Genomic DNA, 16,828 nt, shown 5'->3' on the forward strand with positions numbered 1-16,828 from the left:
GAGGTGAAACGAACGCACCCCAAGTCTGTGAAATTTGTCGTGACGTAGGCATTGCTGTGCTTCGAGCGACATCTACCGGTGACATCAGAATACTAACTTTCAAAATTATTTCAAGCAATTGGGACATGGGGATTCCCATGGTATTTATCGATATAAAACCTGCTTTTTCACTCCATTTGATAAAAACGTGATCTAAGTGTGTTACAGGTTTGTAGATTAACCAAATTATAATTTATTTTTGCTGGATGGAACTAGGGTGTGCGGCTTTAACATACATTGTATTTACTTATCCACCAACACGTTTTTATTTTTATTTAATTTATTTTCTAAATCTACAACAGAGGGAATTTATAACATCCTCGGTGACTTGAAATATCTACTGATCTGGATGTAAGTTCCTTTTAAGCTAAAAATCAAAGTGTTTTTTTTTAATTATTGTTAATGGCTCCGAAGCCTTAAATCAATTATATATACCAAAATATCGTTAACAAGCGAGATCTGACGACTGTATACCTCGCTGAATAAAACATTTTTCTCTACAAATTGAATACACATTTTTTGATGTAACATTTTATTGAGCCATTTAGTAGCGAGTGTTCCTTTAAACTAATACAGTGTGTTCCACATGAGTTGTTTGTGTTTTTGTTTCAGTTCACACGTCTGAACATATTACCGTGTATCGTATCAAAGCACACACCACACAATAATCCACTCAACCAGTAATAACGAGTACCACGCCCCTGTTGTTTCATAATATTTATTCAGCATCCCGGGCTGGTACGTAATTAAATTCGTATTCCCCGAACATATCGCAATACAAAGCCCATCTTCCATATCGTGTCTTTACCAATAAAGCGCTTTGTGTCAATTAATCATGATTCATGAGAATTACTAAGTGATGATACATATCATCTCGAACCAAATAAATATTATATCTATCAATTTGCCGTGACAGTCGGGATCTTGCCGGTAATCCCCAACTTAGCCCAGGCATAAAGTATTACCGTGGTGCTTTAGATGAAATGGCGGTGATAACATCGGCTACAGTAGATTTCATTATTATTGATCTACAGACTGGTTTCTCGGCGTAACGCCAATCTCTTACTAACGTAGACTGGCGAGAACGTCTCTTGGTACTAGTGTTTGGTACCAGTAGTATAAGAATAAAGATAGGTGTTTATCATAATATTATACGGTGATCAAAACGTTTTGGACCACTGATAATTTAATGTTAAATATCAACAAATGTAAGGGTGCTGTTATCGTTCTCTTTTGAGGGCAGGGTTTATTTTCTTTCTAAAATATTTCTGAAAATCACATCTAATTTGATAGAGCCATTTGAAACCTAATAAAACTTGTGGAGTATTGATAAAGAAATTATTCAGAACTGTAGACATCGAGGTATTGCCCAGCCAACAAAATGAGGCGAAGTCCAACAATTACTGTTTCTGAACTTTTCTGATGTTGGGATCATCCGACAAGCCAAACACTCCACATTCTGATCACCAACCGCGCTACCGTGTGTCGGTAAGAATGTGATATCTTAAAATATTATTTTTATCAAGTGAGAAAAATATATGAGAAATAACTCAACACCCTCTGATGGCAGTGGACTCGGGAATCATTTGTAATGTCCTACGTTGTTCTGAAATTCCAACTCTAGCTCCTGCTAAACCAATAAAACGTATATAAATTTAATATTAACACAACAAATTATATTCGTAAAAATCCCCTATAAAATCAGTTTATGTAAAGTGGGCGGAGCGCTGCCTTGTCGCTAATGACAAGAAGTAACGATGTGACTGTAGAGTCCCAGTACTCGAGAGTAAACTTGCAGACAATCAACGAACTATTTCAGCCGTCTCTTCTCCCAATAGCGTTTCCCTGTAACTCCGGGCTGCATGAATAGCGCCAGCACGTAAGTACATTGATTTTCAGATTTGCGACATGCTGCTATTTACCTGCATGTCCGCGCTGTCTGCCGTGCGGACGGTTTGTCCAACAGTTTCTGTCTAATCAGCTTTCTCAAATCCCACGTCTAGCAATTACAAGAGTTAACTACCCACCGAGAAATCAACTAACAGCTAGACGTTTTCACAGAATTTCCGAAAGCTTTTAGCTCTTAGACTAAATTCTCAACTGAAAACATAAATTGATAAGGGATTTTTCAATCTGTATTTGAATAGCGGTGAATTCGTTTTGTATCTGTGTGTTTGTGCGTTTATACTAATGGCATAACAGTTTTTGAGGAATGCGCTTTAAATCTTTCAAAAGTACTGTTACTTTTTTTTTTATTAGAAGTTATTTTTCACATTGAATAAAAAAGAGATCTGTTTATTTTTGTTGCTGTTAGATGGGATTTAGACTCTTTGTTGCTTTGCGTATTTTAAAATAATAAATATATAAACGTAGTTCTTTTATTCGTAGATTATTAAGTATAATTTAGTGAAAATGTTGAAAAATAAAAATAAAATAATTTAAATAGTGGAAAAGTTCAAAAACAAATGACAATATAAACCAAAAAACCCCAAACATGACAACTATGTTCTGACAGTTACTGAATTTAATGCTTTACAACTTTTATCAGTTAGACAAATTATAAAATGTTACTCTTTTATCACTTACATTGTGGTCAAAATGATTTTCTATGCTAACCGATCGTTATGACATCTTCCATCTTTTTTTTTTTTATTTGTTTTTCTTTTACTAGTGGGAGAGGAAGAGGGAGGATTCTTTCGTCTATTATTTCACTCTTGTAACGTAATCTCAAAACTCCACTGGCCACATGCTCATTAGACGATTCTGTAAGTGGGCAAGTTAAATATTTGACTTGATGAGGAACATTTCAACTTTTTTTGTTTTTCCCTCGTGCTGTTTTTGGCTAAATCGTGTGACATCGATAGCTCTGGTGAGTCACGATTTTTGGTCTGTTTGCATATGGGGGATCAGGTCGGCGTGTTGCGACAAGTTGCTATTGTTCCGCTGTATTGATGAGAGACGCGCACCACAATGGAGGAAAGAAAGGCACGGAATTGGACAGGGCGAAATAATGATTCAAAAAGAGAAAATATTGAATGTCTTAAGGGTGAATAACATTTGTGATAGTGTTTGGGTCATGTCTGTTATGAAACAGACCGGTATGAAGACACTAGGAAAGAAATGCGGCATGAATTTACCAAGAAACCAAAAATTCACTGAACTGGATTGAATCATAGGCTGAGAAATTGGAAATACAAGTTCTAGTATTGTGTCTTTGTGTAAAGTGAGTTACAATTAAGTTATATTGTGGGATATAAGCCAGGGTTTAGAAAAGAGGAAAACGTGGTAGCAATTCATCACTAATGTTTTGTGAAGTCTAAAGACCAGGTGGCATTGTTTTGTAGGAGAAACACAGTACAAGAAGTACAATGAAAGGAAAACCGTGTTAACTCTTACAACGACTCTGAAGTGAAAGGCGGATAACGTGTTACTGTGACACGAGGTTACGGCACTTACAAGACTTCGTTAGGAGATATTGTGCAGGGTAATGAAACACCTTCTGTGTTGGTGGCAATCGCTGTGTATAATAGAGACACCCCCTTCGTCCTATCTACAGTGTTCAATCAGCTTAGTTTTAGTGTCCATCTCAAGTGTGATATTTTGTAAGATCGATCCTTCTTAACAGACCGATTGTTTTTCTGTCATTCTACTAAGTGCTTTACGAATGTAATATTAACAAACGGTCAAACGTGCTGTCCTGTCTCCGAGAAAGTGAATATAAGACACATCTTGCTGTTGAGTGAAAATAATAAAGCACTAACAGGCACAATAAGTTCCTAAACTGCCTTCCAAGAAGAGCATGCTCGTATCTTAAGTATGAACACTGGAACATAATATAAATATGCTTTTCTGAATCAGTCAATCATTTGACAATTGTTTACATCTATTTGAAGTTGAAGCACGGCTTCGTGGGCACGCTCTCGAAGTTCCCCAGAAAATGTGTCTAAAACGGTAATTTTACCACCCCCAAAATATTCTATTACATTTGGATACATAATTTTAAAAACCCCTACAAATGAGTGCTTAATAAAACGGTTAAGTTGTATTTATACGGATATTAGTAACAATAAGACTGTGAAAATGAGTCTTGGTTGTTATTTTGTTTTTGTGTTGTTATTATATAAAGGTACTTATGGATGAGAAAAAAGTCTTCATGTCTTCTCGTCCCTGGTGACCGTCATCCTCTTAACGTCACGACCGAGACGTTACATGGTGCCACTGCATCCTTTATCCTCTTCTTTGAAAGAAATTTAAACCCGCATTTCTGATCCACTGGTCGAATGCATAACGTGTGAAGTTTGTTAATCAATATATTTGTTGCCGTGTGCTGCTCTATGGCGAAATAACCGCATGCGTAACTCGCCAACAAATCGCCTCGCTTAACGACAACTGATAACCAATTAAAACGATTTCTCGCAAATCGGATAACGTTGCGTCATCACGAAGTAAGGCCACTTGGCAGAAAGTGTCCTCGGAGCTGGAAAATGGGTTTCTTTCGACTGACGAGTCCGGGACAATGCTGATATTAGTGACAGCATCTGGTCACAGAAGGACGTTACTTCGTGACGAAGTCGGGCAATGACAGGACGGTCGAATCTTAAGAATGCGAGTTAACGGGACACCGGTTCCTGGTTACCGACTTGTTATGGCGTCCATTGAGTGCGACAGTTTCTTAATAAATAAATTAATGTGAATTCGTCGTAATTGATGGTTCTTTCCAGTTTTACGTCATTCAATTATTTATGGCGTTACAGATTTTATTGCAGCAACTTCGGGAAACCAATTTTTCAATTGCGGTGACTTTGTGGGAACCGTTTCAATTGATTTTAATCTCTGTGTGACATTTTAATTAAACTTCTGGTTGTTGATTTAAGCATTTTATTTACTTACTATATTTGTTTTGTTTTCTCTTATTTTAGTTATTGTTTTTTGTGTTGTTTTGTTCTGGATTAGACTGAGTTACATTTATTTTAAAATTTAAAAAATCTGTTTTGGTCTTAGTTGAATATATGACGTCATTAAAGAGAATGCCTGATCGATCTGTTATCGTGGTGGCTATATTGAAAAGGTTACCGAGTGCAGTCGTGAAGCCATTGTTGACATGAACACACTACAACGTGCAGCACTAAAAGACGGATAATTATAGACAGTCTGTGATTAAAACATGTCGACATAACAACACACTGAAGTGGGCGGGTATCTGAATGAACTCAGAAAACCCCATTAATACTACTGGATAAACATGTAATCTTGATGATTACAATTTATCGAACATACGCCTGTACAATTTGTAAAGAAATAGTTATTATGGTCCATGGTGTGTATTGTGGTATCGTATTTGCATACATGCAGCTCTGATACATTTGATTAAATAGCGAAATGAAACACAAGCAGAAACCAACAGCATTGCAAAAGGTTTACGACTTTTGAGAAGTGTCAGCAACAGCATTGCAGGTGTCTTGAGGTTTCCAAAGGTTTTCGACCTTGAAATGTGTCAGTGTGATTTCCTAATTCATTATTTTAATGTTTAAAAGCAGATGGAATTTAAGCAGATGAAATGTATATGCTGTGTTATTGTGTCTTGTCACGTGTCAGTGACGTTTGTCTTTATTTGTTGCAGGTCACGTCTTGAGAAGTGAACACAGAAGACATTGATTTTTACAGAGCCGGAATTTCACACTGACGCTTAAAAAGGTGGGTAATGTTGTTTTATTTGAGGCTGACATGTAGCCTGAGGAGCGATCAGTCGTAGGATCGATCGTTCTCGATGGACTCGGTGGGTTCTTTCTGTATCGACCAGTGCTCTGTGCATTGTATGTCAAAAGTCGTGATATGTACTGCCATGTTTATAATAGCCCTTTGTTGTTTTCTGTATAACGGCAGTGGACTAACTCACACACTCTCTCTCGTTCTTTCTTTCTTTATTCTCTCTCTCTCTCTCTCTCTCTCTCTCTCTCTCTCTCTCTCTCTCTCTCTCTCTCTCTCTCTCTCTCTCTCTCTCTGTCCGTGTGTTTGTTTGTCTTTCTATCTCTTCATCTCTTCCTCTCTCCCTCTCTCTGCTTCTGTTCCTCTGTTGAAGTACCGATATGTTAGCTGTAGTTTAATATGTGCTGATGTGACACATCAAACAAATATTTCATTCCATTCTTTACTAAACAATCGCCATAATGAGGTCTATTATACTATACATACCCCCCCCCCCCCCCACCCCCCCCCCCCCCCCCCCCCCCCCCCCCCCACGCTCATAACACAACTAGTAGTAGTACGTGCTCACGCCGTTTAGTCTGGTTGATATAATCCCATAAATTCACTATAATGTGATATTGTCCTCGGTGGTGTCGTAGTTAAACCATCGGACTTAAAGCTGCTAGGTACTGGGTTCACATCCCGGCACCGGCTCCAACACAAAACGAGTTTTAACGATTCAGTGGGTAGGTGTAAGACCACTACACCCACTTCTCTCTCACTAATAACTAACCACTAACAACTAACTTAGTGTCCTGGACAGACAGAGCAGTTAGCAGAGGTGTGTGCTGAGGACAGCGTGCTTGAACCTTACTTGGATATAAGCACGAAAATAAGTATAAATGAGTATTATGTGACTAACAGTCGGCAGTATTTTGCATTGCTACATTGTCTTTCGTTAGATTACGTCTGTCTCACGACATTCATTGATGTAGGTGCTTTTACCGCCAGTTCAGATAATGTCTATTCAAACTCGACTTAACAAACATCAGTGTTTATGTACGTACAGCATTGGTTAACCGCCTTGATTAATGAGTTATTTTTATTTCAGGATTTAACCGAAGTGACATGGAATGCGTCACAGGAACATAGAAACATGTTGACAGACAGAGGTAGAGTCAGAGAGAGAGGAATGTAGCTGTGGGGATACGGTGCTTTCTCTTTCCAGGATTTCTTATTGTGATATTTGACGGATGAAGCGGGGATGTAGGCGGAAACACACAGACAATATAACATGAGGAACGTGTTCGGGTTTCTTATCTTCTGGTGCTGGATCTTAATACCACTCGCCATTGGTAAGTTTATGCAGAATTTTCTGTGTCATGCTGTTTGACTGTATTTTGACTGGTACCGACTTTCTAATAATACCATAATTATTTACCCTGCATGAGTCTGAAGGTATATTACATTATCTTCATCTCTTTCAGCAAAACAAACCTCCCTCTCTCTATCTCTCTCTTCTCTTTCTCTCTCTCTCTCTCTCTCTCTCTCTCTCTCTCTCTCTCTCTCTCTCTCTCTCTCTCTCTCGCTGTTACTATTTGTATCTTATTCCTGTTTCTCTGCCCCCCTGTCTCTCTCTCTCTCTCTCTCTCTCTCTCTCTCTCTCTCTCTGACAGTCTCTGTTTATCTTCCACTTTCTTTCTCTCTTGAAGTTACATGTCATATAGCCTATTAAATGTATATTTTACAATTGCCAGTTAACATAACTGTCCAGCAGTGAGTTCAGCGCACCTAAGTTATGTACACTATGACAAAACTTTCAAAACCGAGTATTAAACATTGATTTATCCCACAACGAAAATGACGTTGATTAAAGTCAACACAGACGCTTTAACTGTTGCCTATCTGATTGACGTCATCAGGGTGTATGCTGTTTGCTGTATTTTGTTAAACTGTTAGTAGTATCTGTAGACAAACATAGGAAAGGTGTATTTGTTGTTTTTGCTGGTTCCACAATGATTACTCTTTTGTTTTTAGTGCCGGCTAGAACCATGGCTGGAATATTAACGACTTGTATGTAATAATGGTAAACTGATATCCAGTAATTAATGTTATCTCATTATATGGTGATGAGTTTGCCGTATGCTAGGGTCACACTGTCAACTGTTACTACGAAGTTGGCCAACTTGACGGTTGCGTTGTAATTTCACCAACTTATGACGAGTGCGATCAGATAAACAACTAATCGATCGTATGAGTTGCATACAACGAAAATCGAGTTGTAAGAGCGCTCAAACTAGCAACTAGTCAGTCATAGAAGTCATGAGAGCAGAATGTTGGCCAGCAATGTGCTCGCAGTTGGTAGTGACTAGTCACCGAATGCAGTACATTAAACAGCACAGACCGCTATTGGTTATATTTTGCAGCGCCATGTGAAATAGATTTAGATTTTCTGTAATCTCTATCTTATATAAGCACGACTGTTGAGTATGACATATTGAGAGAGAGAGAGAGAGAGAGAGAGAGAGAGAGAGAGAGAGAGAGAGAGAGAGAGAGAGAGAGGGGGGGAGAGAGACAGAGATAGAAACAGAGAGACAGTGATAACAAGGGGAGGAGGCCCGCTGCTCATTCATTCGTTTATACTTATTTTTGTGCTTATATTCAATTAAGGGTTCAAGCACGGTGTCTTGGACACAGACCTGAGCTATCTGTCCAGAACATTAGTGATATAGAAGTCGATGTAGTGGCCTTACACCTACCCTTTAAGTCATTAAAACTCGCTCTGGGTAGGAGCCGGTACCGGGATGCGAACCTAGTACCTACCAGCCTTATGTCCGATGGCTTAAACACTACACCCCGCTGCTGCCAAACAGGCTACGTTTCTTGTTATTTGAGAATGGTCATACTGATGGGTTATGTGTTTTGTTCACTAACACGAGGCAAACACTGCTGACATTGTACATCATTGGAGATGACGTGTATTGGATTAACAACCAGATGGTGTATCACAGAGAATCTCGCAGACGACTTCTCGGTTTATATAGTTTTTCTCCCGAGACACGACCTGTACCGAACGACTCCCGAGAAAGCGATCGTAAATTTCCGTCAATGAAATGTTTCGTGTTCTGATACTCGACAGAGACGGTTTTTCAGAACTCACGATTGTCCTAAGGAGTCCCTCTAGATTTCAATCAATAGTCTCCGCTGTCCGTCGTACTCTGCGAGAAGCTGAAGCAGGTCGATTTGTTTTACGAACGAAGTCACTGTTTGGATCATCGGTCGGTTTGTGCTGTACATGTGGTTAATGTAGCATTCTGATACTCGCGTTCTAAACACAGCTGGTATTCAAAGATATCCCAGTAGTGTCTCTTTTTAATATATTTTTTCTCGTTCCATCCATGGTCAAAGGCCGTGGTATGTGCTTTCCTGTATGTGAGAAAGTACATATAAAAGATTCCTTGCTGCTAATGGAAACATTTAGCGAGTTTCCTCTGATGACTACAAGTCATAAGTTTGACATCCAAAAGCCGATGATTAATTAATCAATGTGCTCTACTGGTGTCGTTAAACAAAAGAAACTTTAACTTTTAAAGTTATATACTGTTACGAAAGCAAATTTGTGGTATAAGTTTGTAAAGAAAACAAAAGCAAATCCCTGTAATAGCAAGACATTCTAAGGTATTTGACGCGAGTTGTGACATTCGAAACAATGCAAGCAGTGAGAAAGTTGACAATTATTCCAGTAAACTTCCAAATGTTCTTGTAACAGTTTTGTGATGCAGATTGTCATATTTCTAATCCTATGTTAATCCTTATTGATTGTACAAACCTTTGTTGACATGTCCCCGTCAAGGCTTTGTAGATTTAAATCTGTACAACAATTTATCGATTTGATCCCATAGTAAGTTTTATCGATTTGACCCTTTTAAATTTGAAACTATGAGAGCGTGCATATATAAAGTATCCCACAGTACTTATCGGTAGTCCTGTCTGTCGGCAGCTGGGTTTGTTTGCACGTCTCTACCTCTGTATCTGTCTATCTCTAGCTCTGCATCTGCCTGTAACTCTCTCTGAAAGATATTTATAAGAAATAATCTGTCTTTACAAATGAGAAGTATTAAGTTTATCATGCCAGTGTTGAAAATGAATGTATTTACATCTCTGTACAAAGCTGGACATAATTAACTTGATACTGCCATATTCTTGAACAATCTAAACATAGGAAACCCCTGTTTAAAACAACAGTGTTTTTACATGTGATACCTAATTAATTTTACAGTTGCATCATAATATTTCAACATATTATAACAAAATTTGGGATATCTGGATGAATCCATACGTAACCATTTACACCAATATTTTATACAACGGCTAAGTATTGCACACACAAATGATCTCTACCTATTTCCCCAAGAACAACATTTGATGATACTCTCTTTCAAACTCGTAAATACCTTAAAGCTGCAATGTCTGGTTTCAATCGTATATAATCAAGTTCTAAGTTCAAATACAAGCATAACTGCACTTTTAATTCACTTGCGAGTTGTCGTCATTAACGCATATCGTCAAATGCTTACTAGCCAGTTAGAACAATTCTCGCCATTTTGTAATACCGAGCGGTTTCTAGCAGCCACTTCCTAGCAGCCAATTACGCTAGCAGCCAATTTCAGCAGACACGCATGGCGACGTTCTAAACACCGGACTCATACGCCTTTTATAATGTGTGTTGTGGTGTGGGCTATACGAAACTAGTTGGACATCCTACATTACCGTAGTACAGACTGATTTTTAAAGTGATACTTCAGATATTATAAAAGTGCTTAATAAAACGGTTAAGTTGTATTTATACGGATATTAGTAACAATAAGACTGTGAAAATGAGTCTTGGTTGTTATTTTGTTTTTGTGTTGTTATTATATAAAGGTACTCTTTAAAACTCTAAAATTCTTAAGTTGTAGTGAATAATAAAAATTAGCATAACAGTTTGTTTAAAAGTGTGTGAAATACAGGTAACAATCAAAAGGCGTATGAGTCCGGTGTTTAGAACGTCGCCATGAGGGTCTGTTGAAATTGGCTGCTAGCGTAATTGGCTGCTAGAATCCGCTCGGTTTTTGTAATGCAACAATAGCCGAACCGTACTATTTTTAGCCCAGAGGGAGCCCGGCAAAAGTGTCCCACTTTCAAAATAGTGGGTTTATTTTTAACTTAGAAAAGCCAGTGTAGTGAAACCAATTCGGAGTGCGGCGTCTTATATGCACCAAACGTAATGGCATTTTCTGTTCTAAATGCTTAAATAATAAAAATATTCCAGACAATGCACGTTTAAAAAAATTACTTTGTACTTTTTCAATCGATTCTCGATAAGTAAATCCCCATATTTCAGAACCATATAGTAAAATATGGATTATTTTAGTATTAAATATATTCCGGACAATACTATATGATAATATAGGGTATCTCTTAAATAAAGTAAAAATAGGAAAAGAGGCTTTTCTGGCTTGAATAGATAAAGTCTTTTAGAAATAGAAAACTATATATTATATTTGTCATAATATAAGAATCTCTGGAGGATTGTTTCTAAATTTAGGCGTTTTTCCACATAAATTAAAAGTACAGAAAAGCAGATATAACCCAGTTATAGAAAAAAATAAGACTCTCGGCCTGTACAAAGTGAAATTTCAGTCAAGTTGAAGCTGAATATCATTTTCTTTTATTATGTCCATATGATTTAAGCGGGAAATATTTCTATGAATATTTTATAGTAAATCCTTCCAGAACATTTTTTAATTTATTAATTTTCACCAAAAATATCAAGTGTATCAAAGGAATAGACTTGTCTCTACATAATCTGCCATTTTAAATGAATGTGTATTGTAATTTTCACCAAAAATATCAAGTGTATCAAAGGAATAGACTTGTCTCTACAGAATCTGCCATTTTAAATGAATGTGTATTGTAATTTGCACACAAGTAGCGCACGATTAATTTGTTTTAAAAGTAGTTATCTTGGTCAGTTGGCCTCAATAAATGAATAAATATCTTGTCTCTGTCTGTCTCTCTGTGTCTCTCTCCCAAGTATCAAAATACCCATACCATAATAAAAATATTGCATACTACCTATGAATGTGGTGTCAGCAAACAGAGATAACAGTTATGTAACATCAATAACAACAACAATATACATTAGATAATCGTAATTTAAAATCTGCTAAGATGTCGTTAAATAAGTTTTACTTTTCTTTCCTAGTTTGACAATTTGATTCTCTACGAAGCTTTCTCTTTGCACATTAATCTGTCCTTTCTAACGCGTCTAATTCAAACCAGCAGTATTGGTATGAACACGCATTCTAGAAGCGCTCCATGCGCATAGCTTTGTCTGCCACTTGCATTCTCTGGGACAGACGTACATATTTCTGCCGGAGACGGTCGACCAGTAACACCTTTCAGTGGCACTAACCGTATAGAATGATACACACAGAATGGCCTAAGTGCAAGTGGAACACTTTCAGATGACGATAATCATACCACTAATGTTCCCGTTGATGTATTATTTAGCGCTCACCCACGCTCTTGTGACCACGTAACTCATCTCTTCGGGATGCCAGCTTAAGATGGAGGTTCATGGGTTGACGCGAGAGAGGAAACCGGTCGCCAATAAATAGACTGTTCCCGCTGATTAGAATAGAGATATTTTTTATATGCACTTTCGCCACTGACAGGGCAAGAAATAGCTTGGCCGTTGATATGCCAGTCGTGAAGCAATGGTAATGTCAGAGTTCCCAGATGTGTCATTTTAAGTGGGTTGTCTTTCTTATATTTAGTTACGGTTGAAGCACGCTGTGCTAGACACAAAGCTCGACTATCTGGGCTAGCTGCACAAGACTGGGGCTAATGTTTAATGGCTGGATGGAGTGGAGTTCACGTAGTGGCCTTTACACCTACCTCACCACTAAGAGAGACCAAGCTGTAAAACTCATTATCTCGGTTTGAACGATACAGTTTGCACAATACAGAACCAAAAAAGTTTTAACACTATCTTGACTGCTTCCACGAGTCAGTATCAAACGAGACGTAGCCCAGTGGTAAAGGGCCCATTTGGCTATTTCTCGTTCTAGCCAGTGCACTACGACTGGTATATCAAAGGTCGTGGTATGTACTATCCTGTCTGTGGAATGGTGCACATATAATATCCCTTGCTATTAATGGAACAATGTAGCGGGTTTCCTCTTTAAGACTATATGTCAAAAATACCAACTGTTTAAATGTCAGGCCTTTCGATGTTAGGAGGACTACCACTTTCGCATTTTTTAAACTTATACTTTTGAATTTGTTGCTATTTTAACAATGATTGACCTATGGGCCTCAGATGCCCATTGATGCTGGCAAATATTCGCATAATAATGGGTGTGAAATATCATTCTTTTTAAATAATTCCATATTCAGTTAGGTTACCGGTTGTTGTTTTTTTATGGGTTTTTTGGCCACCCGATATATATTCTTCATAGTTTAAGCCAGTTATAGAAGAGTGGCTGTCCTCCTACAGACAGTGCAAACAGAATCAAACTCTCTCGTATTCTTTCCTTTGGTTGCTGAAATTAACAGTGAAACGTAATAGTTTTACGAAATAATTTCCAGCCATGTTGTTGAAACATAGCTTCCAATTACACAAGCTACCAAATAAGACAAAATCCACTCGGCAATCGAGGCGGCTCGGTTACGATTACTATTTCAAGGTGGACGAAACAGATTATAAAAGAAGATTTATGAGTTCTCTAGGCATAAATATGTATCAAATAACTTACTTCATAATCTAGCACTGACTAATACAGGGTTTTTTTTTATCTTGATAGATTTCGAGATATAAATGCAGCTAATTTGTGTTTTGTCGTATAAGGTATGAGGAATGTACATGGCTGCATTGATACATTTTCTCTCAATTCTTTATCGTATAAAAACACGTCAAAGGTTTTTATATTGAAAAAACAACAACCCGAAAACAAGAGGGTGGAGGGTGGAAGAGAACAGCAAAAATATGAATGCGCTAAAGGAAATATAATTGTGGAGAGTTTCAGAATTCCACAGACACTGCTAGCTTTTAGTAATAGCTGTTGTGTTGATACTTATTTTCGGGCTTTAATCCAATTAAGGTTCAAACATGCTGTCCTGGGCACACACATCTTAGCTATCTGGACTATCTGTCTAGACTATCTGTCTAGACTATCAGTCCAGAACAGTCACTGTGGTGTAGCAGTTAATTTGTTAGTGGTTAGTGAGACAGATCTCGGTGTAGTGGCCGTACATCTATCCAATAAGTCGTTAAACTCGCGCTGGGTGGGAGCCGGTAACGAAATGCGAACCTATAGTCCGTCCCACAGGGAACGCCTTTTTCATGCTATGGAATTTACTACAAGATGAGACGATTGTTATTTAAATTGATCACAAAAAGAGTGGGTTTTTTGTTTTTTTCCAAAACACTGTTACGTTTCTTCTTATGGCCCGATCACACTGCCCCTGCGTGTGCTGTAACCTCACTGTGGTGCAGGGGTGTAACATTCTCTTTGAGAATGGCCAATACAGCACAAAATTGAAGTTTTGAGTAAGATTCAGTATCCGTAAAATTCTGTGATATTTGTGTTTTTGCACAGTTCTTTACACTGTTTTTGTTTAAGTCTTGAATTTTTATATTGATGTTGATCATCACTTTATTTATTTGCATTACCATAGTTTGACACCCAATAGCCGATGTATTTTTCGTGCTGGGGTGTCGTTAAACATTCATTCATTCATTCATTCATTCCGATCACACTGGCTCGAATGCCATTCCGTTTGTTTTCCGAATAGGAATTTGGGTGTTCGGGGAGAGAACGGATCATATTCGGGAAGCATTCGGTGTGTTCTAGGAGCATACTGGCTGTTCGGCTCAGTACGGATGCATACGGAACGGCATTCGGTAGCTCCAAAAAATTGTTGTGCATGTTCAAAATAATTTTCATCGACCATCCGAATGTGGCGTCCATGTGTATTCGGGAAGTATTCGGAAAGCATTCTAGGAGCATACGGCATGTACGGAAAACGTTCGGGAAGCATACGTCTAGTTCTTGGTGCATTCGGAATGAAAATTTGGAGGTGCTAGGTTCCGTATGCTTTCCGAACACCCCGAATGGACCTAGAACATGACGAATGCTTTCCGAACGTTTTCAGTATCCTTTCCGGATTTTTTTTCATTTATGCCGCCGAATGTATAACGAATAGCCAGAACCCTTCCAGTATTCTTTCAGAACATTTTCCGAACTGCTCGTACACTTCCAGAATGCACAGTATGTTCCGTATGCTTTCCGAACACCCCGAATGGACATAGAACATGACGAACCCTTTTCGAACGCTTTCCGAACCCTTGCGGAAAGCATGCGGAAAGAGTTCGGTCCATTCTAGGTCGATTCGCCTGTTCTGAAAGCATTCGGAAAGCATACGGAAACCTTTCGAAGTCAACATGCGGGAAGTATTCGGTCTATTCTGAAAGCATTCTGAAAGCATACTGAAAACATTCGGAAAACAAACGGAAAGCATTCGGTGATACATTGGAGAAAACACATTCGGAGGGACATTCGGCCAGTTTAAAAAATCACACCACTTTCGTATACGGAAAACAAACGGAAGCTCATTCGGGCCAGTGTGATCGCCCCATTACGTCAAACAAAACTCAATTTTTTATATTTTAAAAACGACATTTTTGTAGGTGATGGTCCGGACTATAGTACCAACCAGCCATATGTCTAATATCTGACAATATCTGAAGTATTACAACTGGTTGAGATTCCTGAACGTAGAATCCAGCAGCTGTCACTAAACACACAATGCTGAAAGCTGCACTTTAATTGTAGCGATGAATAATAGAGAAGCTGGGTGCCAGGAACGCACATTAGACTGAATGTGTCCATGGGCGTGGAAAGACAATTACTCTAGTACCGCCACTGAGTAGGGGAGAGAGCCACGGGGATGGCGGTGACGGATTTTACACCCAATTGAACACGGAGCGAGTGCTAGTGGAATTAGATCTTAATTGCTTCAAAGCTGTGAGCCGCGGCCAAAGCATTGTGATACTTTGATTTTGCTTGTGTTCACATTAAACTACGCTAGGCCAGGTTAGTACATGGATAGATGATGGTTCAAGAATACTGAGTTCGCACCCCGGTACTGGCTCCCACCCAAAGGTCAATGGACAGAGCATTGTTGGTCATTTTAAATACTGTTTTTATCATTTTAAATTTTTGGGAGAGCTTCTGTCCCATCGTAGAAATATGACATACCTGCTCATCAGGCATATGAAGGTTAATTCATGAAGAAAAAAAAAGCCTGATGGTTAAACGATTTATTCAAACTGACTCATTTGTCAGAATCTAGTGGTATACAGCATCCCTCGTACGCCTAAGTGTTTGTAGTAGGTCTATTTTAGCGTTCCTAGCTACGTTCATTACACAGGATTCTGTCGCAAGCACTCGCTGACGATTAAACTGATTTTCGACCGTTACAGGAATTAATCAGCCCGGAGGGGCGGGATTTAGTCCAGTGGTAAAGCGATTGTTTGATGCCATGTCGGTCTGGGATCGATCCCCGTCTGTGGGCCCATTGGGCTAGTTCTTGTTCCAGCCAGTGCTCCACAACTGTTGTAAAAAAAAGAACGTGGTATGTACTATCATGTCTGTGAATTACTTCATATAAAAGATCCTTTGCTGTTAGCAGTTGGTCATTTCGTGGCGGCAGCGGGTTTGCTCTCATTATCTGTGTGGTACTTAACCATATGTCTGACGCCATACAACCGTAATTAAAATGTGTTGAGTGCGTCGTTAAATAAAACATTCCTTCCTTCCTTTCGTTAATAAACCCGAGTCGTTTCTTACTGGTGACAAAAAAAAAGCGTTCGCGTTGACAGAACGCAGACCGATTCTTCGCGTTACAGACGCCCACGACCAAATTGTGACCTTTATAAGAAAGCTCTGGCGTTATCAGAATACACGTACAGTTACTGCACTTCATGTAATATTAACAACAGTTTCAAGAGGACAACAATACTGCTTTCAGCCTGATACTAAAAGTTTATCATACC

General features: G+C 38.6%; 1 protein-coding gene across 2 annotated transcripts in view; it reads left to right on the plus strand.

Moving 5' to 3' along the window:
• The window catches only part of LOC121369321 (neuroglian-like), a 68,972-nt gene that overhangs the window by 25,506 nt on the left and 26,638 nt on the right, over positions 1 to 16,828 (plus strand). For both annotated transcript variants that reach the window (XM_041494301.1, XM_041494303.1), the window contains exons 2-3: positions 5,660 to 5,733; positions 6,836 to 7,079. In XM_041494301.1, the coding sequence (XP_041350235.1) occupies positions 7,019 to 7,079 (61 nt within the window). In that variant the 5' untranslated portion in view covers positions 5,660 to 5,733; positions 6,836 to 7,018. The remainder of the gene's footprint in view (positions 1 to 5,659; positions 5,734 to 6,835; positions 7,080 to 16,828) is intronic.

The sequence above is a fragment of the Gigantopelta aegis genome, chromosome 3 (genome assembly GCF_016097555.1).
Source record: "Gigantopelta aegis isolate Gae_Host chromosome 3, Gae_host_genome, whole genome shotgun sequence".
In the NCBI taxonomy this organism is placed as follows: domain Eukaryota; kingdom Metazoa; phylum Mollusca; class Gastropoda; order Neomphalida; family Peltospiridae; genus Gigantopelta; species Gigantopelta aegis.